This window comes from Manis pentadactyla, chromosome X (genome assembly GCF_030020395.1).
Source record: "Manis pentadactyla isolate mManPen7 chromosome X, mManPen7.hap1, whole genome shotgun sequence".
Taxonomy (NCBI): domain Eukaryota; kingdom Metazoa; phylum Chordata; class Mammalia; order Pholidota; family Manidae; genus Manis; species Manis pentadactyla.
The window spans coordinates 121,477,945-121,503,291 of NC_080038.1; the positions used below are offsets into that span (position 1 = coordinate 121,477,945).

The window sequence follows — 25,347 nt, forward strand, 5'->3', positions numbered from 1 at the left end:
TTGACTCAAAGCCACTGGCTCTGCCTCTCATGACGGGAACATGACCAGCAGCGATGTAGCCCAAATTAAAGTGGCCAAAATCCAGAAGCCATGCAGATGGAGAGGGGCTAGACAGAGCATTGCAAACATTCAGGAAGGTCTTGGCTGTAGGAAATAAATAGAAGGAACTCTAGACACGTAGGTTAATTGTCTTCAGGGAAGTTGAACAGTAAAATAAAAAACCTAATAAGCAGGTTGAACTTGCATCACATAAGGCCAATGGCAACTATTTAGGTATTCTGGCAGTCAATAAACATCAGGTCTAACTCTACTGGTTGATGATGGGGCCTGAGATTTGCAACCAAGTTTCCATTCCCTTGAAGGCCTGGAGTGAAGGCACTCCTCACACTTGGGGCCACTGAAGTTTTCGGCAAGGAAGTTGTAAGGAGGCAAGCACTTTGCTTCATGAATTAAAATTCTCTTACACACACACACACACACACACACACACGCACACACATTCTTGCAATTGTATGGATCCACAAGAAGAGATCTGAGCTGGCCTTAAGTGTACATAACCGTCTCTGTGGGAGATGTGCTCTCCCCTAACCATAGCCACCTCCTGCTATGACTGATCTGAAATTCCTCTACTAGCCACTCCTTTGGGAAGAAAAATAGATGGTTGCTACATAGTCACTTTGAGGAAAATATATACCAGATATTTCAGGGAAACACTGAAGGAGTAGGAAGTGTCGCTTTGTCCAGGGCTAGTACTGTACAAAATTCCTAAGTAGGGGTGAAATTCATCTTTGTGTCTATCTCACCTCACCAGTCATATCCTTCTCCCCAATATGACAAGTCTACTAACTTATGTTCAATTCCTTTGCCCAACAACAAAACTCCTAATCATAGACCTTCAGTCTACCTTTCTAGTCTTCTCTCTCCCTGCTTTCCTATACTGTCTCTCCACTGTAGACAAATAGACCTACTCAGTATTCTGTGAATAACATCAGCATATTGCCACAACCATGCCCTGGCTCATGCTCTCCCTCTGCCTAGAAGCCCATCTAAGGGCTTCCATCTTTGCCTCTTGAAACCACCATTTTACTTATCCACATTACAATTCTTCCATTTACTGTGTGATTGTTAAGTTACTTCACCTTCTCTGAACATCAGTTTGCTCACTTATAAATGGGAGTAATAGACCCTTCTTTGTAGGGAGGTTGTGAGAATCGAATGAAATAATGAATAAAGAGTGCATAGCGCAGTGCCTGACACATAGGAGATGTTCAGCATGTAATATCTCAAAATTAGTTTTATGATGATATCTTAAATATGCTATCTCTTTCATGAAATCCCTTCATGATTTTTTTTGTGTGCTTTGGACCTATTTCAACATTCCCTTTTACATCTAGAAATTCTTTCTTAGTTAACCATCTCTCAATGATAATAGATTATTGTGATTTTGTGATTCATAGTAAGAAATATCTATTAGGTCTTTCTCCACTGTTCCAGGCACACAGCTCCTAAAATCCTTGGATTTCCTAAGTGATGAGAGCAATAAAGGTGTCTCTTGTGAAGGAGGTGATTTTTGGACTTCACCCAAGGTTAGTGCTGGTTGGTTGCCAGGAGAACCAACCATGTAATGAGCTGGAACTTTGAATCCCAACCCCCCCTTCCTGGGAGAAAGGGGGTCTAGAAATTGAGTTCAGTTTCCAATGGCAAATGACTTAATCATGCCTATGTAAAGAAGCATCCATAAAATCCCAAAAGGAAGGGGCTCAGAGAGCTTCCAGGTTGGTGGACATGTGGAGGTGCTGAAAGTGTGACATGCCTGGGCAGAGCATGGAAGCTCCATGCCCTTTCCCCATCCTTGCCCTATGCGTGTCTCCACTGACTGTTCCTTAGCTCCCTCCTTTTATAATAAACTGATGATCTAATCTAGTAAAAGTAAAATGTTTCTCTGACTTCTGTGAGCTGCTCTAGCAAATTAATTGAACCCAAGGAAGGAAGGGGTCATTGGAACCTTGCCTGATGGTCAGAGGCACAGATAACAACCTGGACTTGCGACTGGCATCTGGAGTTGGGGTGGACAGTCTTGTAGAACTGAACCCTTAATGTGTGGGATTGGATGCTCATTAGAATTTAACTGAATTGTAGGACACCCAACTGGTGTTCCTAGAATTGCTTGTTGGTGTGAGGAACCCTCTATACACACTGAAATCAGTACGAGAACCAACTTAATCGCACCACCATTTTTTTTGGAGTTCTTATTTCATGCTGGGCACTATATTAAACACTTAAAATTTATTATCACATCCATTTCTTATCACAGTTCATGAGGGAGGCACATTCCCTCTCCAGACACCAAATTCTTCTCCATGTCTGTGAGTAAGGTTAAAAATGAATTTACTCTTCTTTCTAGCCTTAACGACTAGCACAGTGGCTGTGGTCTTATAAGTGCTCAATGGAAGATTACTGGTTGAGTAGATGCTGATGAAGCCTCCAACCATGGTAGTAGCTACCTAGGCTTGAACTCCTGAGCACATCCCTAGCTCCACCCACATTAAATTGTATCTTTCCTACATTAGATACCCTCAGGACTTTTATTTCTGCTGGACAGTTGATAAATTAATCCTGATAGGATGATAGCAGCAGATAATTACTGTGAGTATGTTAATGTGTCACCCCTCCTACACAGCTTATTTGCATTTTAATGGAGCAATTCTGGAAATAATCCCTTAAGGCAAAGGAATGAATCTTGAGGGTGAGAAAGCCAGAAAATCAGTGGCCAAGCTGCCTTTGTCGGGGTGGGGAGGAAGGTGGTGACGTATTTATTTCAGAAGTGACACCATATAGACAGCTGCCTACTCCTCCTATGTGTTGTGCCAGCTTTGATGATTAATTTTTAAAAGCCAGAACTATGATCTATTGCTGTCCTTCCTTAATTTTACATTAGATTAGTTGATTCTCTAGAGCAAAACCTCAAGCCCTTTTGGGCAAAGACGAATAGCTAAGCCTAATAAGATGCATGGTGCTATGAAATTAGATTAATTAACTAGGATGTGCATTGAAGTTGTTTTCAAGATAAAATTTGTCTGAAATATATTCTTATGAAATGTTTGTTTGTAGTGCCTACAATATGCCACATTGGATGTAATTCTCTTGATACTGAGAAAGGGAGTGTGTGGTGGGACATTTCAGAAGAGGAGAAAAAAATATCTCACTCTGTACCCTTCTGTAGTTCAGAAAGCCTCAGTTTTACTCACCCTGGTATATTCCATTTGGTCAATTAAATCTTTTACAAGGTCTAAAAGTACATTATCATGGATTTTTTAAAGTTTTAGTAATTTTACCTTTTTAAGACATGCACATAGTCAGCTTTAACACATAGATGGTTCATTGTAAGGTTGAAGGAGCTAGATTATTTTCAAGTAACAAGATGATGTCATTTACCATGGAAAATGAATTAAACCTCTGCAAATGGCTTATTGCCCTGGAGTGAATGCTTAAGATGGTCATTTATTCAACAAATGTTTGATGAACACCAACAATGTACCAGGAACTATGAAAGGCACATTGGGAATATTCCAGATCTGGGGTTTCAGTCTTTTTTTCCTGCATACTTCTTTCAGAAACTACTTCATTGGGTTCTATTGAACAATTTATCTTTTCTTGCACCAATACCATACTTTCTTATTATCATTTTGTAGTTAAGTTTTAAAACCAAGTCGCATAATTCCTTCAGCATTGTTCCTTTTGAAGATTATTTTGGCTATTCTGACTTCTGTGGTTTTCTATCTAAATTTTAGAATCAGCTGGTGAGTTTCTACAAAAAAAAAAAAGGCCTTCTGTTATTTTGATTGAGAAGGCAGTTTGGGGAGAGTCGATATCTTAATGATATATATCCATGAACATAGTATATTCCTCCATTTTTCTGGATCTTGTTTAATTTCTTTTAGTATAGTTTCATAGTTTTAAGCAGAGGGATCTTGTACATTTTTGTTAAATATTTTTCTTAAATGTTCTGGGTTTTTTTGATGGCTATAGTAATTATCATTTTAAATTTAATTTCCCATTTGTTTATTTCTAGTATGTAGAAATATAACTGATTTTTCATATATTGATCATTAATTCTGTGACTTGCCTAAATTCACTTCTTAGTTTCTAGTGCCTAACATGTCAACACCTTAGAGTTGATTCTCTATGTAGATAGCCATGTCATTTGCAAATAAAAGCTGTTTAATTTCCTTTAAAATAGGAATACATTTTATTTCTTTTGCTTACCTTATTGTGTGGTTTAGGTCCTCTACTACACTAGAAGTGATGAAACTAGACAAACCTTCCTTGTTCCTGATCTTAGGAGAAAAGTCTCTAGTTTTTTACTCTTAAGTATGATGTTAACTACAATGTTTTTAAAATAAATACCCTTTACAGGTTGAAGAAGTTCCCTTTTATTCAAAGTTTGCTGAACGTTTTTTTAAAATCATAAATGGGTGTTGAATTTTGTCATATTTTTCTGTACTTATTGAAGTGATCATAGGAATTTTATATTTTATCCACTCAATAGTGTGAATAATGTTGACTGATTTTTGAATGCTGTACCAACCTTACATCCTTGAGATAACCCTACATGGTTATGATTTATTATCCTTCTTTATATATTGCCTGATTACATTTGATAATATTGTATTTATGATTTTGTGTCTTTGTTAATGACAGATATTGGTGTATACTTTTTTCTTGCAGTGTCTTGTCAGGTTTGGGTATTGGGGTTATACTAGCCTATTAAAATGTACTGGGAATATCTCCTTCTCTTTTATCTGAATTTGTTTGAGACCATTATTTATTTTTCACATGTTTGATAGAATTCAGCAGTAAAACCATCTGGGTCAAAAGTTTCCCTTTAGATTTGGTTTGAAATCTACAAGTACAGTGTTTTTAATACATATGAGGGTAGTTAGATTTTCTATTGCTTCTTGTGTAAGTTTTTCCAATTTTGAAAGGAATTTCCCCCATTTCATCTGTTATCTTGAATTTATTGTGATAAAGTTGTCCCTAAAATTCCTTTATTATCCTTTTTAATTTCTATAGGATCTGTAGTGATGTCCCTGCCTGTATTCCTGATATGACTTCCACTTTATTTGGTGTCTGGTAGTTAGAAATTGATCAATCCAGAATAATGTGTAATTATGAATTTCCCTCCTTTTAGGTTCCATAGCCAGTGCTTCTAAGTCTCCAGGCACTTACTTCTCCTCTCTTCTATAATCCACTGCTCCTTCCCTCCCAGACTACTACACTTATCCAGAAAAGCCTTTTTTTATCTGATAAAGTACTACTCTTTTCTTCCAGGGAATTTTTAAGCAATAAGAAACAATTGATTATCTTGAGCCCATCAAACCTGACTCCCCAAATAGCTACTAACCTTTGAACCTTGCTACAGTATTTTCAGATTATTTGGAGAACAACCAAGAATCTGGTGTTAGTGTAAATGATTGAATAATCATCCAGAATTCATGGTTCTAGAGGTATTCTTTTAAAATCCTGGGGAGTGAAACATTAAAGTAGTCAGGAACTATAAAATCTAAGCTGAGAATTAGATAAACTTTTTTGAAGACAGTCACATATCATCTTTTAAAATTAGAGATTATATACATGTGTGTATATATATGTGTGTGTGTGCATGTACTGCAGAGTATGTGGACAATATCATCCACAGTTTCCACATTTTAATGCATTTTCATTTGGTCTTTTATAGGTATTTCCATTTGGTCCTTTTTATGCACTTACTTGTTTTGACTTAGTTATCAACAATAGCGTATATTTATTTTACCTTCATTTAACATTATATCATAAACATGGTTTCAAGTGTACATACTTCTCTTTCTTGCCTTCAGTTGTAATTATGGCATAATAGTAAATCAAGTGACTATACCAAAATAAAACTACTTCACTTTGACTCATCGGATTTTTCCCCCCAGGATTTCTATCCTCTAAGCAATGCTGAGACGAGCATCTTCATATATATAACTTTTCCCAATGTTTTACATTTTCTAGATAGTGTAAGTTCATAAAGCTGAGATTATAATCAGGTATTAAATAGGAAAGCCACAGGATTTTTAAAAAATTTGACTAACTGCAGAGACTTTGTGATCATAACTTCCTGTTGGAATTCCTTACATGTCAAGGATGGGTGATTACTATTGTTAACATGGGATCTCAACTTGGCGTACTAAAAATAGGAATTCTTGAGAGTGAAAAGTAAGGCGTAGTGTAGCAGAAACATAAGAAAAATTTAAGTCTTTCAAGATCATGGGTTTATTAGGAACTCAGGTCTCTGGGAAGAAAGTAGTGAAGGAATGGTGGGGTAGGGTGTGCAGTTACTTCCTCTGAAGAGTGGGAAGACATGGAGCAGCTTCAGATGTCCTTCTGCTGAGACACATCCACTGGGAAGGCCCTTGTTTCATAGAAAAGTCATTTAAATATTGTCAGTAAGGACTCAAAGCTGCAAAGAGTATGATTGCTTCTCAGGCTGCTGGGCATCATACTGTCTTGTATTCAGAGGGAAGCATGCCAATATTTCATAGGAGATTGTCTCAAAGAGAGTGTTGTATGATCAAGAAAACCCTGGGACAGCGGCCTCTGAGCTGGAAAGAATCAAGGACGCTTTCCAATTTTTCCTCAGCATTAGGTTTAAGTATTATATGAAAGCAACAACTGCATTTCATTTCTTAATTATGAGGAGAGAGATGTCCCTGACCGTCACGCTGAAGAAATTCAGAAGTATATGCTATGATGCCATTCAGCTAGCTTTTCCCAACAAATTTGGCACACCACAATTTTTCATTTTCACTGACTGTAAGGTCTTAGAATCAGGGAAGAGGGAATACAGAAATAGAACATGAAAGAATTCCTTATTTAACATACATCTGATTTTATGTTGAGCTATTATTAGTATTATTATTTCAAAAAAATAGTAAGTATCACCTCTCTTTGTGTTTCCCTGTGTAGGCCAGCTTGGGATCTAACTTCTGTCCTGTCAGGTAGAGACTACAAACTTTTACCTACCAGCTCTACCCCCAACCCCCACCACTGCCCCAAATGGCACTGCCACTCAGTACACTTGATGTGCCACATTTAAATATCAATGTTCTGAAATGATGTGTGAGTTGTGATGTTTTGTAGGAATGTCAGGGTTGCTGACTTGTCAACCTCATTGTGCTGTGCTCCAGTGAGTGCCTCCCAAGCATTAATTACATTGCACAGAGACCATGTCTATTGTTTTTAGGTTTTCCCCTCTTAAACTGTGAACTTTAAATTGCTTTAAAAATTAAATGCAGGAAGTCAGTTTTGATAATATTCTCCTGTTAAACACAATTAGAAGTCTGGGCTATATATTATATAAAACACTGATGGCATTGCCAAAAGATAACCCACCCATACCTAGTTCATTTGCTGTGACAAAGTTTGTAAGTGATTACAGCTCATGCCACATTTGTCAACCTATGCGTATTCTGATGTCAAGATACCTTAGAGGTATAAATGATTACTTATCCCTAAGCATAGTGGATGTCACCCATGTGTTAGTCACACTTGCTCATGAGTAAATGCTTTAAGGTGACACTGCATCAAAGAAAGTTATAGTGGGCCTCGAGGGTGATTCAGAGGTCCATGCCTTGATTGTAGTGTTTTTATAAATTCAGCATGATTGAAGAATCACATGCCTTACTTAATTGAATAATATGCATTATACCACGTGCAAGGAATGAGAATTTAGTAAACTATATTAAATGCAAAAGTATAATGAATGGACTATGGTCTTTCTTTGAATATTCAGAAGGCATTTCCAGTTTATGCTGTTCTTCAGTGTCATCATTAGAAATATCTATTACAGTGCTGGCTGAAGCCCCAATCGATAGAGATTTCTTGCTGACAAAATGCGAGGACACAGAGACTTGACTGTAATTCACATGCTTTGTTGAAGACCAAGGGGTGGGAGTCAGTTACTGTGGGCATTTTTAATCTTAGCTATTTGAAACAAACACCAAATGAGATTCACTGAAAAGAAAAAAAACAACCAAAAATTCCTTTTCAGTATCTTGAGGCCAATAGCATCCCCAGTACTCCTACAACATTGGCAGAGGGGGAAAAGAGCCCTAGCTTTGTATCACTGAATCCTATTAGAGGAAATTTTATATAAGCACATGAATACTACAATTCATAGGAAGTTCCAAATTCTTAACCTATTCGGCAGTGTTAATTCATATGTTCAATCAACCAGTGATGTAACACTGAGTCCCTCTGAGGCTGTGGAGGGGAAAAACATCCATCATTGTTAGTTTCTATCTAGGGTTAAACTCAATTCCCCTCACTTAATATTAAATCCACAGAAGGCATTCTGTGAAGATGTAGGCCAGCTCATCTTTACCCGGAGGCTTGAAGATTCAGGTCTGGCTAGAGAACTCAGTCCCATAAAATCAGTGGTTGCTGTAATACTTTGATTTTGAAGGCACAATGGAAAACACTCTCCATTCACAAATCTCTTCCTTAGCAGTCTACTATGGGACCTACATTTCAAAGTAGAAATTAATACCTTTAATCAAAGATTCTGAATTTCCAAATGACTTCTGTAAAAATTAACTTCTTCTGGGAGGGATATCCCATTTAATTCTGATTAGTCATTAATCACTTTGAATAAATTGTTGACGGGTAGACATCTGTAGAAGACATGAGAGAAATGGGTATATAGATAAAGTAACCTTTGATGAAGGAGAAGAAGAGGGATAGCTTTGGAGTAGGGATGAAGGGAAGGCGCTATAGTAGGTTCCTTTATTCAGTCTGGGAGCAGCAAAAAGCCACTCAGATTTTGAAGAAGTAAGTAAGGGAAAGGGATTTCCTGTGTGTGTGCATATGTATATGATCCAGAGAGAGAGAAGGCAGTGATTTCAGAGGAAAAGTTTACCTACTGATTGTGATCTATGAAAATTGGTAAATTACTATTGAAGAGCATTGTTGTTCTTTAATTTTTATTATTGGAAATAATAAACTTCCCTTTTTGATGTGATTTTTATATCTCTCTGTTAAACCTTCCTGTCATTCTTGCATATACCATCCCCTTATCAAAACTGTGCTCCATTTTAAGTAGTCTGACTCACTGAGGTCCTGTTCTATGTTGCTCAAGTTTGGGTTGGTGACTTTATTAACCAAATCTACTTACTTATGTTTCGTGAAATAAGATGTGTCTATATACATGTATATTTCAAGCAGTGTGTTGGACATATTACTTGCTTCATAGATACATGGAATTAAGTAGGTTACTAAACTTCTCTAAGCCTCTGTTTTCTCACTTTAATTAGGAAGGTTAAGTTGATGATGATATTAGTGAACCAATGAGGAAGGGTGCTTATTGTGTGTCCCACTGTAGAATAGGAACTTCATGTGTATTATTTTGAAATAGTAAGTGGTATTCTTTTCCTCATTATTTTATTGTGTGTTCATTGTAAGAAAAAAAATATGGCAATAAAAAGAAAAAAGAAACATTTGCCATTAGTACTATCATCTAATAATCAACCAAAGAATTCTACCGTCTATCCATTGTTGATACCTTGATGATGTATATACTTTCAAACTTTATCCTACAAAATATATCCAGCAGGTGTTTTTGTTAATTCAACATTGTAAGGTAGATAATGGTTACTGCAGTTTTATAGGTGAGCAGACATGAAGTTAAGTGAGTGGAAGAGCTGGTAGTAGAACTCAGGTCTGTCTGACTCAAACACTTTCTCTAATATGCTGCTTCTCATTCTCCTGCAATAGAGGTATTTGAGAATGCATACCCCTCCCTTTAGCCAGCTAGACATCTGCACCTAGAATGAACTCCGAAATATTTCATTTCTTTACCTATAGAAACCAAGTTCCCAGTGAGGAGTCATCAGCATGTAAGACAAGGGTTACTAAATGAAAAAGATTGACCATAACAGTTAGAGGGCCAAGTCATCCAAAGTGACAGTGATATTTCTGGAAAAGAACCCTGTCTCACCCAGTGAACCCTTCCACTAAAACATACGGTCTTGTTCCTAAGTTGGTATTTTCCATGAGCATTTGTAGGTTCTTAAAGCAGAGCAAAAATTTCCTGCCCTTAAAAATCTACAGAGATATCTTCAAATTCCATGGCGCCCTGCTCTCCAGCATCTCCCTTCCCTGCTAGAGATTGCAACAATTAGATTCTTTGTATTAAACTAAGGTCTACCTGGGGGTTTACAAGGCCCCAGGGGCAGGAAGAGCAAAGATACTGCTCTGTATCTAAGGAGTGTTTAGCCACTTTGGCCCTGTACTTTCAGTATTATTAGTCTCTTAAGTTTTATTTTCTTTCCTGGGGGTTATTTTCATCCTCTGAAATTAAAAACCCTTATTCTGTAGCCAGAGGTAAACCTAAGACTCACTTGTATCCCCACTTTCCCTGGACTGATGGGGAATCCAGATGAGAATCTAAAGTCATTGTGCATAGTAGATAATATGGGTAGTTGTACCCACAAATGGGTCAAGCATATTTCATTCAGTGTTCCATCAAGTCATGCCAAATCCATGCTCTCATGGGTTTAGATTTCAAAAGAAAGGGCTAGAAGGTTGTGCATTTCCTGGCATGGGGTATACCTCTTAGTGAAATGAAAGACACTTTGCAGACCAAAAGCTGGCATGAACCATACCTTTGATTTCATCAGCAAGCATGCCATATGTCACAAAATCCTACTGCTTCCTCCCTGTTATTTCATCTGAGTGCCTCTTTCTTACACATGGCTCTGAGTTGTAGTTAAGTAAAATAGATAGAGCAGTTAACTGATGTAAGTAACTTGAATTCAATTGGGCCTAAATTGGTTGTTTGCTAAATTAATAGTGTTGTGAGTTTGGTACTCTTTATGGGAGGCAAGATGTCACAGTGAAAAGAGCACCAGGTTTTCACCCAAGGTCTGCTACTGCCTTGCTATGTTTTGCAAATATTTGAGGCTCTGTTTTCTCATATGAAAATGGGAGTAATAATATTCTCCTGATGTGCCATGTCAGGGGTGGAAACATCAATTGCAATATTATAATGAGAAATGCAAAAGTTTGAAAACATCTAAAATGCTTTGCAAAGTGTGAGATACTATTAATCTGTACCTTCTAATGAATGGCCAAATAGCCACACATCTATATGAACATGGATCAGAAGAACAGAAAGGAAAGCAAAAATTTCAGGTTTTCCAGATAAAATTTGTCATTCCTACTTTTCTGATGAAAAAGTAATACGTCCTCAATGTAGAGAATAGGGAAATTATAAAGGAAATAAAAATCATTCCTGATTACACAACAGAGATAATTGCCATTACAACTTTGATATATTTCAGTTTTTAAATGTTTTTCAAATAATTGACAATAAACCTCTATGAAGGGTACTATTTTTCTGATTAAAAATCTATAGAAGTTACAGAGAATTTAATAGAAAGTTTAAGTTCTCCATAATCACCTCCACTTCCCATGAAACTAGTTTTAACAACTTTCCCTTGTTAATTTCAGTTTTTGTATCTTTTTTTCCCACTTAACATTGTATTCTAGTGTTTCCCCAAATTGTTAAAAATTCTCCAAAACCATTTTATTTTAACTTCTTATCTTCTAAAATTTTAAACTATACAGAAGTAGAGAGCATGATTGAAGGAACCCAACATTTAAGCCATCACATCACTACACAGTCGTTTTCAGCTAATGGGCAATCTTGCTTCATCTAAAATGCACCCACCTCCCTCTCTAGCCTCCCTAGATTTTTTGAAGTAAGCCCAAGATATCATACAATTTCATCCATAAAACTTCAGTATATGATGTCAAGATATGAAGTCTCTTCTTTAACCTGTCCATAATTCCATATTGCACTTAAAAATAGATAATAAATTTGTAATATAATCAGATATGGTTTACATTTTCAAATTTCCCAGACTCATAAATCTATGTGTAGTTTTTTCATTTCTTTGTTCAAATGAGAATCTTAATAATATGTACACATAATTTATAGATATGTCTCTTAAATCTTTTAATCCCTATATTTCCCTTACTTCTTTTTTTCTTGCAATTTGTTGAAGAAACTGGATTATTTTCCTTATAGGGTTTCTCACACTCTTGATTTTGCTATTTGCATCCCTATTGCATTACTTGTTTTTTTCTCTGTGTCCAGTACATCCTATAAGTTGGATATTAGATCTAGACTAGTACTGCTTAATAAAAATGTAATGCAGGACACGTATGTACTTTTTTAAAAATCTGGGAGCCATATTAAAAAAGAAAAAAGCAGGTGAAATTTATTTTAATAATATATTTTACTTAACCTAGTATATCCAAATATTATATCAATATATAATCAACATAAAACTATTTTTGAGATATTTTACATTGTTTTTCTTATTTAAGTCTTTGAAATACTAAGCAAAAAAACCCACCTTAATCCGTAATGTGCAACATTTCTATAACATCCTTCCATTAAAACATCAGTAATTTGGGTAGCATTTCTGGCTATAATTAGTAAAGATCTACAAATCTACTTCCCAAAAAGCAACTATAAACTATAAAGCTCAACAAGTTGACAAAAGCAACTCTTTAAGCACCCTGGAAATAAGCCAAAGGCCTACGAAGATCCAAGAAGCATTTATACTTAAATAAACTATTGGACTCTGGGTAATAAAAGTAGGAATCCATGGTGTTTTGTCCTGGGCCAGCTCATGCTCCTCCCCCTCCAACACACAGATTGGCCGATGCACATGGTGAGGCAGGCTGTAAGAACTGTGGCTGCACTGGCATGGTTGAAGATGGTTCACTTGATATGCAGAGATGCATGATGCCCATGTCCAGTGATATTGTTGGTAGAAGTCACAGTGTTGGTGGAGATGGACCAGTGGTGAGGGCCAACTGTTCTGCCAGCCTAAGGCTGTAGAAAGCTTATTCCTGTCTGACATTGTCCATGTGTGCAGCAGACAATGGAGACTTGAGCGGGCTCAAGCCAGACACATATTGTTAGTCAATCCTGAGGCAGCTCACAGAGGAGATCAGAAAAGGCCCAATGGAAAAAAAAAGTGGCAAACTTGAAAATGGCATGAACTTTCAGTGTGTTGCCTTTCCCACACACAGATCTACTGGCAGAAAATAGAACCCTTACAGGCCCAAGGTAGTTGAGCACAGCGTCTGTGCAATCATTGACCAAAAAGCTACAGGGACACAGATTCACCCTTAGGAAACTAAGCTTAAACAAATAATATAACAAAGATACTAGATAAATTAGCAGCTGTGCATCATTGGGCAGCATATTTCACAGATTTAGCCCGGGCAGGTTACTAAAGAAAGAAAAACTCCCCTAGGGGAAGAAATGGAATCCAGTATTTCTACATTATCCAAAATGTTCAGTTTCCAACAAAAAAAATATGAAATATGCAAAGAAATAGGAGAGCATGACCTATACACAGTAAGAAAAAAGATCAGTCAACATAAACTGCCTCTGAGCTTCTCCAGATGTTGCAATTACCAGACAGTTCTTCAAAGCAGCTATTATAAATATGTTCAAAGAAGTAATGGAAACCGTGAATAAAGACTTAGTGGAAAGTATGACAAAAATGAACAAATGAGTGATTTTTAAGAAGGAAGTAGAAGTTATAAAAAGAACCAAATGGAAATTTTGTGATTGAAAAGTACAATAATTGAAATGAAAAACTCAGTAGAGGAACTCAAAAGCAGATTCAAGATGGGAAAAGGAACAATCAGTTAAAGAGTGAACTACAGAAACTATCCAATGTGTAGAACAGAAAAAAGTTCAAAGAAAAATGAGCGGAGCCTCAGGGACCCAATGGGGCAACGTCAAGAATACCAGCACATAGGTAATATGAATCCCAGAAGGAGAGGCAAAAAGGAAAGGGGCAAAACATCCTTAACAAAATACTTGCAAATTTGACACAATGTGTAACAAGGATTGTATCCAGAAATAAAAAGGACATGAAATATTGATACATGCTACAACATGGATGAACGAGAGCATTATGAAAGTGTTGTGGAAGAAGCCAGATGCAAAAGACCACATGTTGTATGATTCCACTTACAGAAATTGAGCAGAATAGGCAGATCCATGGGGAGAGAGAGAGTGTATATTAGTAGCTGCAAGAGGCTGAGGGGAGGTTGAGTCGGGAGTGACTGCTTAATGGATGTGGGGATTATTTTTAGAGTGATGGAAATGTTTTAAAACTGGATGGTGATGATGGGTTCACAACTCTGTAAATGTATCCCCAAGTCATGGAATTTTACATTTAAAATGAATGAATTGTTTTTTATATCAATATACCTCAGTAAAGCTGTTAAAAAAAAAAAAGGAAACAAACCAACACCAAAAACAAAACAAGAAGATCAGTAACATTGACTCCCTGAATAATATTTTTTCAGAACAATAGATAACCTAGGATTGATACATTTACAGTTATGAAAGTCATTAATTAACAATTGCAACTGTATAAATTGTTTTACAGTTTACATGGTGCCTTCATATGTATTACTTTGGTAGAATCATCTGCCACCACTCAGAGAGGAAGAGCATTTAAGCCTTAATGACGAAAGAGGAAAGGAGGTTAGCTGATCTACCTGATGTCATACAGTAAGTGACACAAGATGGGCCCAAACTCAGACTCTGCGACTCCAATTTCGGTGCCCTTCTTACTGTATTATGCCAACCCTACATTTTGTGGTGGCAACCTAGTTGTAATTAGATTGTATTACTCCCTGTAGGTGAATTTAGAAACTTAGATATTAGAAGAGGGAATGGTAAAGGCGAAAATTACAGTTCAGTCTGTGCTAACTTCTTACAGAGTATTTGTTGGCAGGGAAGCCGAGGAAATCTACCAAATTGCCTGCTTGTGCCCTGGAAGGGTGCAGAGATCTGTATCAAACTGCTTACGTTGACCCACCGACACCAAGTCAACTCTAGCCCTCCTTAATCCTATGTGTATAGTAAATGTAAAATGTGGTAGGCAGGGGCCATTGTAGTGCAGACTGACACCTGCTAATGTTGCATAGCAATCATGTTTTTATAGTTTCACTGGTTTAATTCATGGCATCTCAGTGCCTTCCACTCAAATCTGTTTCCTCTTTGCTGGGCATCTTTATGTCATCCTTGACCAAGAAGCTTTTTCTCTTTGTTACATAAAGTATTGCTTTCAGATGCTTGGCAGGATCTGGAGTTACTTAGTCTCAGCCTAAAATTTTGCTTGAGTTTCTTACTCTAGTTGCAGCAATTTCCTTTTTCAATGAAACCTCTGATCCTCATATAGCAAAGAGATAGAGTACAGACTCTGGAGCTGGACCTTTTAGATGTGAATTCTACCTCCACTAGCTGTGTGATCTTAGAAAATTGCTTAACCTTTCTATGCCTGTTTCTTTTTTAAAAAAATTTTTATTAAGGTATCATTGATATACACTCTTATGAAGATTTCACGTGAAAAACATTGTGGTTACTACATTCACCCATGTTATCCAGATACCCCCCCCCATATCCCATTGCACTCACTGCCCATCAGTGTAGTAAGATGCCGGTGCCACAGAGTCACTATTTGCCTTCCTGTGCTACACTGTCTTCCCCATGATCCTCCCCACAACATGTGTACTAATCATAATGCCCCTTAAGCCCCTTCTCCCTCCTTCTCCCCCACCCTCTCCCCCCCATCCCCCTTGGCAACGACTAGTCCCTTCTTGGAGTCTGTGAGTCTGCTGCTGTTTTGTTCTTGAGTTTTGCTTCAATATAATACTCCACAAATGAGGGAAATCATTTGGTACTTGTCTTTCTCTGCCTGGCTTATTTCACTGAGCATAACACCCTCTAGCTCCATCCATGTTGTTGCAAATGGTAGGAATTGTTTTCTTCTTATGTCTGTGCCTGTTTCTTTATCTGTAAAATGAAGAAAACATATCTCATGAAATTTGTGAGGATTAAATACAATCACGGATGAAAATTGCTTAAAAGAATGCCTAGATTTATTTCTAGTCCTTTTGACTTCTGATAATAGTAAGTATTATTTAAGTAAGTTGACAATTGAACTTCTACTAGGGGCTTTCCTTTGGTACTTATTTTTTAAAACTTTCAATCATACTGTTTTATTAAAGTATCATTGGTATACAATCTTATGTTGGTTTCAGATATACAACACAGTGGTTCAGCAGTTATCCATATTATTAAATCCTCACCCCCACTAGTACAGTTACTATCTGTTAACATAGAAAGATATTACAGAATCATTGATGATATTCTCCATGCTGTACCACTATCCCCATGACCAACTTACACTGTGACTGCAAATTTCAATCATACTCTTTTCATGTAATTAGCTCTACTAGCCTGTGAGGTTCATAGGATTAATGATATTAGGTATTTCCCCACATTTTAGATAAGGAAATGGTGGCACACTGCTTTGTCATAAAGCTGGGTCTAGAACCTTTATTTTGGGGTTCCCTCATAGGGCTCTTTCTACTATAGCCTGCTGCCTTTGACATACAGTAGACTGCTTTATCCTCAGTTTCACATTTCGCAGTTTCAATTACCTGCACCAGTCAACTTCAGGCTGGTCTGGAAGCAGATGATCCTCCTCCTTCTGACCTATCATCAAAAGGTCAGTAGTAGCCTAACACTACACCCCAATGACTGCGTCATTCACCTCACTTTATCTCATCACCTGGGTATTTTGCCTACATCACAAGAAGGGTGAGACCAGTAAGATACTGTGAGAGTGAGCACATTCACATAACTTTTGTTACAGTGTATTTGTTATTATTTTTCTATTTTATTATTAGCTATTGTGTTACTGTGCCTAACTTATAAATCAAACTTTGTCATATGTATGTATAAGAGAAAACATAGTATACAGAGAGTTGTATAAGAGAAAACATAATATACAGAGAGTTCGGTGCTATCCACAGTTTCAGACATCTACTGGGGGTTTTGGAATTTAGCCCCCACCAATAAGGGGGGACTACTGTAGTTAGCATTTGCCCAGAGGAGCAAAATACTGGATGCAAACATTGGCAATCATTATTAACTCCCGTATCCACCTCTACAATTAAGTCACTAAAGGGTCTACATCTTTGTAGCATATGCTATGTTAATTTGATTAGCTCCTTTTCCATCTAATATTTAACATAATTGAAAATGAGGTTCAAGTAGTAAGCAGTGAAAATGCTTCTGCTCCCAATTGTTAAACATGAAATTTGAGAGGGTTACTGATAAAGTGCAAATTTCTCTGAACTAATACAGAAGATGGATGGCAATCAAGAGCTATGATTAATACTTGCTCTTTGAAAACTATGGATGAAAACGGTGTCTCTGGTTATTCAATACCATACTTAAAGCCTATTACTTTTCAAGATACTATATTAAATTTGATGCTACATTTTGGATAAGTGTGTTAATGCTAAAATTACTATGAAATTTATAAAACCCCACTGGATTTCATTGTAAGAAAGATGAATTGAATATGATTGTTTACTTGGGGAAATAAGCAGCTATTGTTCTTCTCCAAAGACTAAAAAAGCTTTTATAAATTAAGTTACCTACAATTTTCTCAAAGATTGTTCCATATACTAGGTGTTTAGCCAATTTACATGATCTTCCACAAAGGATACTGAGAAGTTGTAAGAAAAGATAATTTGAAATTACTTTAGGAAGTTGTTGCTGGAGATAGATGTTGCTGCAACTCAGAGTTGTATTATTATTTTCAAATTACTATAGGAGAGAGATATACTAGGTATTTACACAATAAAAAAAACTGCCTCAGTAAATTTGAAATATGAACCAGAGATTCTGGCCCCCACTTTGGCTAATGCACTAAACTGTTGCTATTTATCTAATGGGATATTATGAAATACAAAACAAATCTTCAAAATCATGATATGTATAGTTCCAGTCCCTAAGAACTTTGTCCAAACTGGTGTGAGTGGGTGGGGGGGATGGGAGGGGAGGGTGCACGTGTTGTGTGTGGTGTATGGGGGAGTTTTGGAGTCCAGATTTCTGAAGCTGCAATGGAGAGTAATGAGAGTAAATGTCCAAAATAATTTGTCTTGAGTTCTTGATGCTGATTTTTCTTTTAAAAACATTTTCCATATTGTCGTTTCTTTGTGGAGCCTGGTGACACCACTACCTTTCTGTTCATGAATTCTCTCCCTCCCCTTGTCTCATGTGATCTAGCATCAGTGTCTATTAAAATGTTTGGAGTTTTTACCCAAAAATAATGAGAAAAAATGAAGATACAAGCAGCCAAAAAAACAGCTTCAATAGAAAGAGAAGTGAAATTAATTAATCATTACTATTTAGTTGCGGAATTCAGCGACTTTCATTTTTCTTTTTCAAAATGGTCTAAAGAGCCTGCCGAGGTACCATGAGGACATTGACTGCAGCTGTTCTCACAACTGAGATCAGTGTTGAAGAAATATTTTTCCAGGGGGGACCTTTCATCTTTCCATTGTAAGATTTTAAAAACGCTAATAGAACAATTATCTTAAACAAACACATGTGAGTCAATGTGGTAAATAGAATTTCATTTCAACTCCTGAGTGTTATCTTTTCAATATAATAGGATATGTATGTAAGCACAAGAGCAGTCTACTTTGAAAGCCATCATTTCCTGGATATGAAGCCCTATAAGCAGTACATAGCATTCTCAGCCTATCTCCTGAAAAATGATGATTGATCTCTCTTTTTATTTACTAAAATGTTATGGCTGTATCCATTAGACACTAAAATAACTGGTCAGTTCCATAACAAAATGAAACTAGTGCCTTAGGCTTTATGTACCTATCTAGGCTCTCATTACACCAGATTGATGCTTTTTTAAAAAAGTAATAGAATTCAGTCAAACTACAATTTAGTTTGTGAATAACTAAGGGAAGTCAAATAGCTACTGAGTAATTAGATACTAATGCATTATTTTCAGAAAAATTCTTGGTTTACCAAGTTTGTCGTATTTTTCTGAAACAACTGACTTATGTCCAGCCAGTGATCATGATTTCCTCTTAGTATAATGTTCATTCCTCTAAAAAGGACAAAAGTAAAAAAGGCAGAAGAAGACTATGAAAGAGAGTTTCAGAAAATATTGATAAAGGGTTATTTGTTATATTGCACAAATATAGTTTAATTTTTTAAAACCACACTAAGGTCCACAGTAAATAAATGCACAAAAGCCATAAGTAGTTCACAAGTGAGGAAATAGAACTAGCAAACACATGCAGAAAAAGCATTCTGCCTCACTAATAATCATCATGGAAATGCAAACCGGAAGAAGATTCCTTTAATTTCCTTCTTTCCAATAGACATTAAAAAATAATGCTCAAAGTTGGCAAGGGTGCAATGAGAGGAAGGTGTTCACACACATTGCTAATGGCAGTGTAAGTCATTGCAATCCCCCAAAGGCACAAATATGTTCAAACCTTTTAGCTCATTAATTCAACTTCTTGGAATCTGCCCTAAGGAAATAAGAAAAACATTGAAAATGCTCATGTTATCATTATATGACTTCAAGTTAAAATACTTGTAAATGAAGAGGGAAGAAGGGTAATGCCCAACAGTAGGGGAGTGGGAATGTGAAGTCTGGTACAGCTACTCTACACTGCTATTAAAAATGATGGTTATAGAAATTGTGTAGGAACTTGCAAAAATATCTAAAGTGCAGCGAGCAACTGAAAAAGTGTTTGTGTCTATGAGGACTGGAAGGAATTGGACCAGAATGGCAGCAGTCACTCTTATAGGCTGGTGGGATTACAGGGGAGATATCTCAATTTTGTAAAAATTCAAGTGATTATGTTACTGTTATAGCTTCCTCCTACCCCCCAACAACAGTTCACCTTTTAAGTGTTTCCTTAAAAATAAAAAATGATAAGAGAAGAGTCAGCCTAGAGTTCACATTCCATTTAGGGGCTTCCTAGGTCCAGTGTTTTCTGCATTAATGTAAAAAGTCTTTATTGAGGAAAAATTATTGTAATAATTCCAAAGACTACTATTCCCCTTTGTTAACAATTCTTCACGTGTTTGGGTGGCTTCATTTCCTCTGTCTGTTCTACTCTGAAGGCCTGTTCTCCTTGGGCAATGTCCTATATACCCTTTCATTTTTTTTCTGGAGTAGAGTGAGCCTTTTTGTTAAAGGCTGCAACCTATTAACAGCTGCTGTGAGTAGAGGCGGCCTATTTTCCATTTTGAGAGGGCAGTATATATGATTAAGAATGAGAAATGGAAAGAAAATAATAGGTTAGAGGAAGAAAGGTTATCTCCAGAGATATATATACAAGCCCACTGATTCAAAAGTAGTATTTTAGTAAAACTTCTCTATAACAGGTTGGAATGTGTGTGAAGGGCTGCAGAGAGGGAGAATTAGAGAAATGAAAGGAGAGGAGGGGAGGGGAAATGATATGGGATAATCAAATCTCCTTATTACATTATAGAGAAACTAGAGGCCCTGAGAGAGGGCAGGTGACGTACCTTAGGCCACTCTGCGAGTGCTCTTCAGAAAAAGGGTGCAGAATAGTCATTAAGAGTGGCCTTTGGAGACAAATTATATGACTTGAAATCTCAGCTCTACATTTTGCTCGGTGTGTGACCTTGGGCAAGTTCCTTAACTGCTCTGGTTCTTGGTTTTCTTTACCTATAAAACAGGGATAAAAATAGCACCTACGTTGTAGGCGCAATAAGCATTAAAGGAGCGAATATGTGAAAAGCACTTAAAACAGTGGCTTGTAGGCCTGATACCTGACAGCTGCCATAGGAGAATTGCTGTGCTTTCAAACTTTGTTAGATTTCAAGTACTAATCTTTCTCTTAATGTCTTCCCACCTTTTTACTTTGAAGAAGTAAACTATTTGTGAGTGAAGTCAAGCTCTGCCTCTCAGGCTTTGGTGAATATCACAGTTACACATTTTCACAGCTCTAGGTTGTATGTGTGTAAAGAGAGCTGGAAAGTATCTTCTGCCATCTGGTTCCACTGACAGAAAATTTAAGACAGGAAGTTGTAGTTGAGGGTCAGGGAGCAGGGAAGGATTATTTTCTTTTGGTTTATACCAATTTGCAGTTTAAAGGAAGATTGCTTCCGAGGACCCTCAATAACCTTGAATAGATGTGACATCCCTAGCTGATTCACAGCTGTGATTAGAACTTCAAGAATGGTTCAGAATGACTCTGGAACTATTTCTCTCTCTCTCTCTCTCTTCTTTCTCTCCCTTTCCTCCTTCTCTCTCTTTCGCTCCTTCCATCCTTCCCTCTCTCTCCTCTCATTCACTTACTCAGGAGTTTTCATGTGGCAAATACACCAAAGGAAGAGAGAATATCTAGATTTCTATACATAAAAATAAGGGTGATTTTAACATGATAAATGCTACTTGCCAAAACACAGCATTAGGCATGAGAAGTGAGATGTTTTTCATTTTTAAAATTAACTTGTTAGGTTTGGGTGGTGTTAAGATAAGTGTAAATTCATAACCAACTGAGGCTTAAGAGGGAGTGTTACTTTGACCGTACCGCTGCTGTGTTAATTCCAGTCAGAGCGAACCAGACTTGACTGAAAGAACAAGTGAGAGATGGGAGAGTGCTCTAGAAAATAAAATATTTATCTTTGTATTACAACACGAAGCATTTTGTTAACTTGTTCTTAATTATAAGGTCCTTGATTTGTATTTCTGCATTAGCAATGTCCTTCTCTGGAAAGTAGTTTGGACCCCTACTCAGGAAGCTTCCATTCTTTAATGAACAAAGAACTGTATGTGTTGGTTGCAATGAAGTTAGGTGAATTTTATTGATGTTTTCTTCTCTGGGTGAAAGTCCAATCCTCAGCTGGAATGATACATCTCAGGTAATCTGCTATAGGTACATTTCTCACTTTGCACTGTTTATAGCAAAGTCAGGGCATAAAATCTAGACAGCTGTCCACCTTCTGAAGAATGCACTGTGGGAACCTAAGTAGAAAGAGATTAAAATTAGCCTTATAACATAGAGGCTCAATGGAATTTCAGTGGTCATGGTGAAGGTATTGGTGATGAACAAATAAGCTAAGTCTAATACAGTCCTTTCCCAATATCTTCATCTTTGGTGCTCAAACATTATTTTGTCTTTCTTTGTAAGAGTTGTTTCATTCTGCTTTGTAGTAGACTTCTGACTCACATTGGACTGTGAGTTCTGTGGGGGCACAGATTATGGCCTGTTTATCTCCACATCCTCTCTAACCCCTCTTGTGAATGCTGGGCAATATTTTATTTAACTCATTCAGCAATTAATGATCCAAGTGTCTACTATAGGCCAGACATTGCTTATTCTGAGGACATAGCAATGAATGGAACAGTAAAAATACCTACCATCCTGGAGCTTACATTTTAGCAGGGAGAGACAAGAGGACAGATAATCAACAAATAATACACTATATCAGTCAATAAGTAGACTATATCATATATCATTTGGTGATAAATGCTATGAAAGACAGGAATGAGGCTGAGAAGTGACAGTCTTTGGTGGTTTACAATGCATGGTTGCAAAGGCCCTGAGGTGGAAACATACCTGGCATTTTCAGAAACGGCAAGAAGGCTAGTGCATCTAGAGTCCATGAGGTAGGGGGAAATACCAGAGGATGAGTCTGGAGAGTTAGGGTAGGGAGAGGTGGATGTAGCAGGGGCTTTCTAGGTCATTCTAAGGATTTTAGCTTTTGTTTTGAAGGAAATAGGACACCATTCGTGCTTCTGAAGAGAGGACCAACACAGCATGACAGATTTCAAAAGCGTCATTCTAGCTACAGCATGGGGAATGTGCTCTAGGGAAGCAATGGTATAAGCATCAGATCAATTAGGAAGCTACTGCAATAATCCAGGTGGGAGATGATGGCTTGAACCACTGTGGTGGTGGAAAAGTAGAGAGATGTCAGTGCATTCTGGATATATTTCAAAGGTAGCATCAACAGCGTTTACTGATGGATCACATGTGGAATGTGAAAGACAGGACTCAAGGGTCTTTAAGGTTGTGGCCTGAGCAAACAAGAATGGAGTTGCCAATTACCCTGATGGAGAAGGCTATGAGAGGAGGAGGTTTGGGAAGGGGTGGGAATCAGAGCTCAGTTTGAACATAATAAGTTTGAGATGCCTTTTAGATATCCACGTAGAGATATTAAGTAGGCATATTCAAGTCTGTAGCTCAGAGGAGAGACCCATGCTGGAGCTGTAAATTGGAGAGTGTATACACAGTATGTGAAGCCACAAGATGATGTGAGATTAGATTGTTCTTGAATCAGCAGGATATTTTCATTTATAATAATCTGCTTTCTCTCCAGGTATTAGTATCTCACCTCTGATACTAATACAGACCAAACTAAGTGTCTCTGTATACCATTATGGAATTTGTATTTTCTAAAACTAAGTAAATAGTTTCTACTGTGTGTGCCTAGGGTAGTGTTAAGTGGTATGAGGGATATAAAGAAATGTAAGACTCAAACTCTGCCTTCAAGGACCTTAACATTTGGATAGGAAAATAAGATGTTGACTTGTGAAACTTTATTCACACTATAAAGTGTTACATACCATTGAATGCGTAACAGTCAATCCATAAGCTTTATTGACGGATATCTGTGTTTTATGTGTTTGCTATACATGAAATAGAAATTCCAAAAAGTGAAACACTGCACATGACAGAGAAGCCACCATTTAGATGTCTGTAGATTTCTTTGAAAATACTTATAGTGAAGAGCTGAAGAAAAAATAAAGGATGGTTTCAAACTAGGTTTTAAACACTGTATGAAAGGTCCAACTTGCAAAGTTGCAGCATTTGATGAAAATGATGATAAAATAATGTAAAGAATGAAAATAAGTACATTTTACAAGGCTTTAAACTTTTCAGAGGACTTTGACATCTCGGATGGCATTTGATCTTCTGAAACGCTCTGTGCTAAGGCAGATAATGCCTCTACTGGCACTAAGAGCCTTAGTGTCTCCTAGCTCAGCATTCTGCAGGGAAAGGAGGTTCTTTCAGTGATTTATCATGAAGTTTAAAATTCCTCTTTCTAAACCCGATTTAGATCCTGCTGTTCCTATACAAGTACACTCACTGAAGTGTTGTTTACATCCTCTCAGTAATATGAAGAGCCAAAATTTACCACTATCTAACTCATTAGAAATGCTCTGCAAGCCTGAGGCTCAAAAGCCACAATATGAACACAAAGAGCTCAGTCCCCCTCAAGGACACTTTATTTCATGAGCTTTTCTCACCCAGAATCCTTCCCTTCCTCAGAGCACCTTTCTTACATGCAATATTAAAGCAGAGGCAAGAATGTGTTCTTTCTGAATGTAGTTCTCTTACCAGTTTTCATTTCAAATGTGAGCTGTGCTAGGTTAATATTTGTGCTCCTGGCCACTTTCAAATCTTACAATGTATTTTAATCTAACCACTGACTCTAACATTGAAAACACACACACGCCATAGAACAATGTTGTGCTTTATTTGCATTCCAGTACAAATATTTTGGAAGGCTGTCCCTCTTTTACCTTGAGTATATTCAGATGCTGCAACTGCCAGCCTCATCCTAAATGCTTGGCAATGTATGCATGTAACACAGAGCATTATTATTGCCTCCGGCTAGCTTTCTGCCATCTAGGTTGTCTTGTGCTTCACTCCTTTGATAATATTATCAGAACCAGTTGTGAATCTGCCTGATGCATTTCCTTGCAAGAGGACAAATCTAAGAAGGCTTGTGTTTTACCCTCTCCTCCAGGACTGCTTGTATTAAAGGAGCTCCTTCCTCTTCTTTTCATGAAACTGAGCTTGATTAATCAGTGATGGAGCAAACGGACTGCAAACCCTACCAGCCTCTGTCAAAAGTCAAGCATGAAATGGATCTAGCTTATACCAGTTCTTCTGATGAGAGTGAAGATGGAAGAAAACCAAGGCAGTCATACAACTCCAGAGAAACTCTGCATGAGTATACCCAAGAGCTGAGGATGAATTACAATAGCCAGAGTAGGAAGAGGAAGGAAGTAGAGAAGTCTACTCAAGGTATGTTCTTACTGGATTTTTATAACTAATGTAGTCTCTCAGTAGGAAATGCTGTGTGTGTAAACTTACATTTCAAAAACGAATTTGCTGATGTTAACTGGTTAATAATCTGCACTGCATACATATGCTTAGTGAATCTGTTTCATATGTCAATCCAGCTGAGGTTGTAGATTACATGTGCCTATTGTGGATCATGCATGCCTCTTATCAGAGCATTCGCAATTTGTCTAATCCTACAAATAGCCATTTACAGATGGAAGGATAAATTATTTATAGTAAAATGGAAAGTAAACAACTAAGTGCTTTTCAAACCATTGC

The 25,347-nt window shown here is 37.2% G+C and overlaps 1 protein-coding gene across 2 annotated transcripts in view; it reads left to right on the plus strand.

Annotated features, from left to right (window-relative positions):
• The window catches only part of TENM1 (teneurin transmembrane protein 1), a 735,522-nt gene that overhangs the window by 204,405 nt on the left and 505,770 nt on the right, over positions 1–25,347 (plus strand). For both annotated transcript variants that reach the window (XM_036880853.2, XM_036880855.2), the window contains exon 3: positions 24,749–25,029. In XM_036880853.2, the coding sequence (XP_036736748.2) occupies positions 24,813–25,029 (217 nt within the window). In that variant the 5' untranslated portion in view covers positions 24,749–24,812. The remainder of the gene's footprint in view (positions 1–24,748; positions 25,030–25,347) is intronic.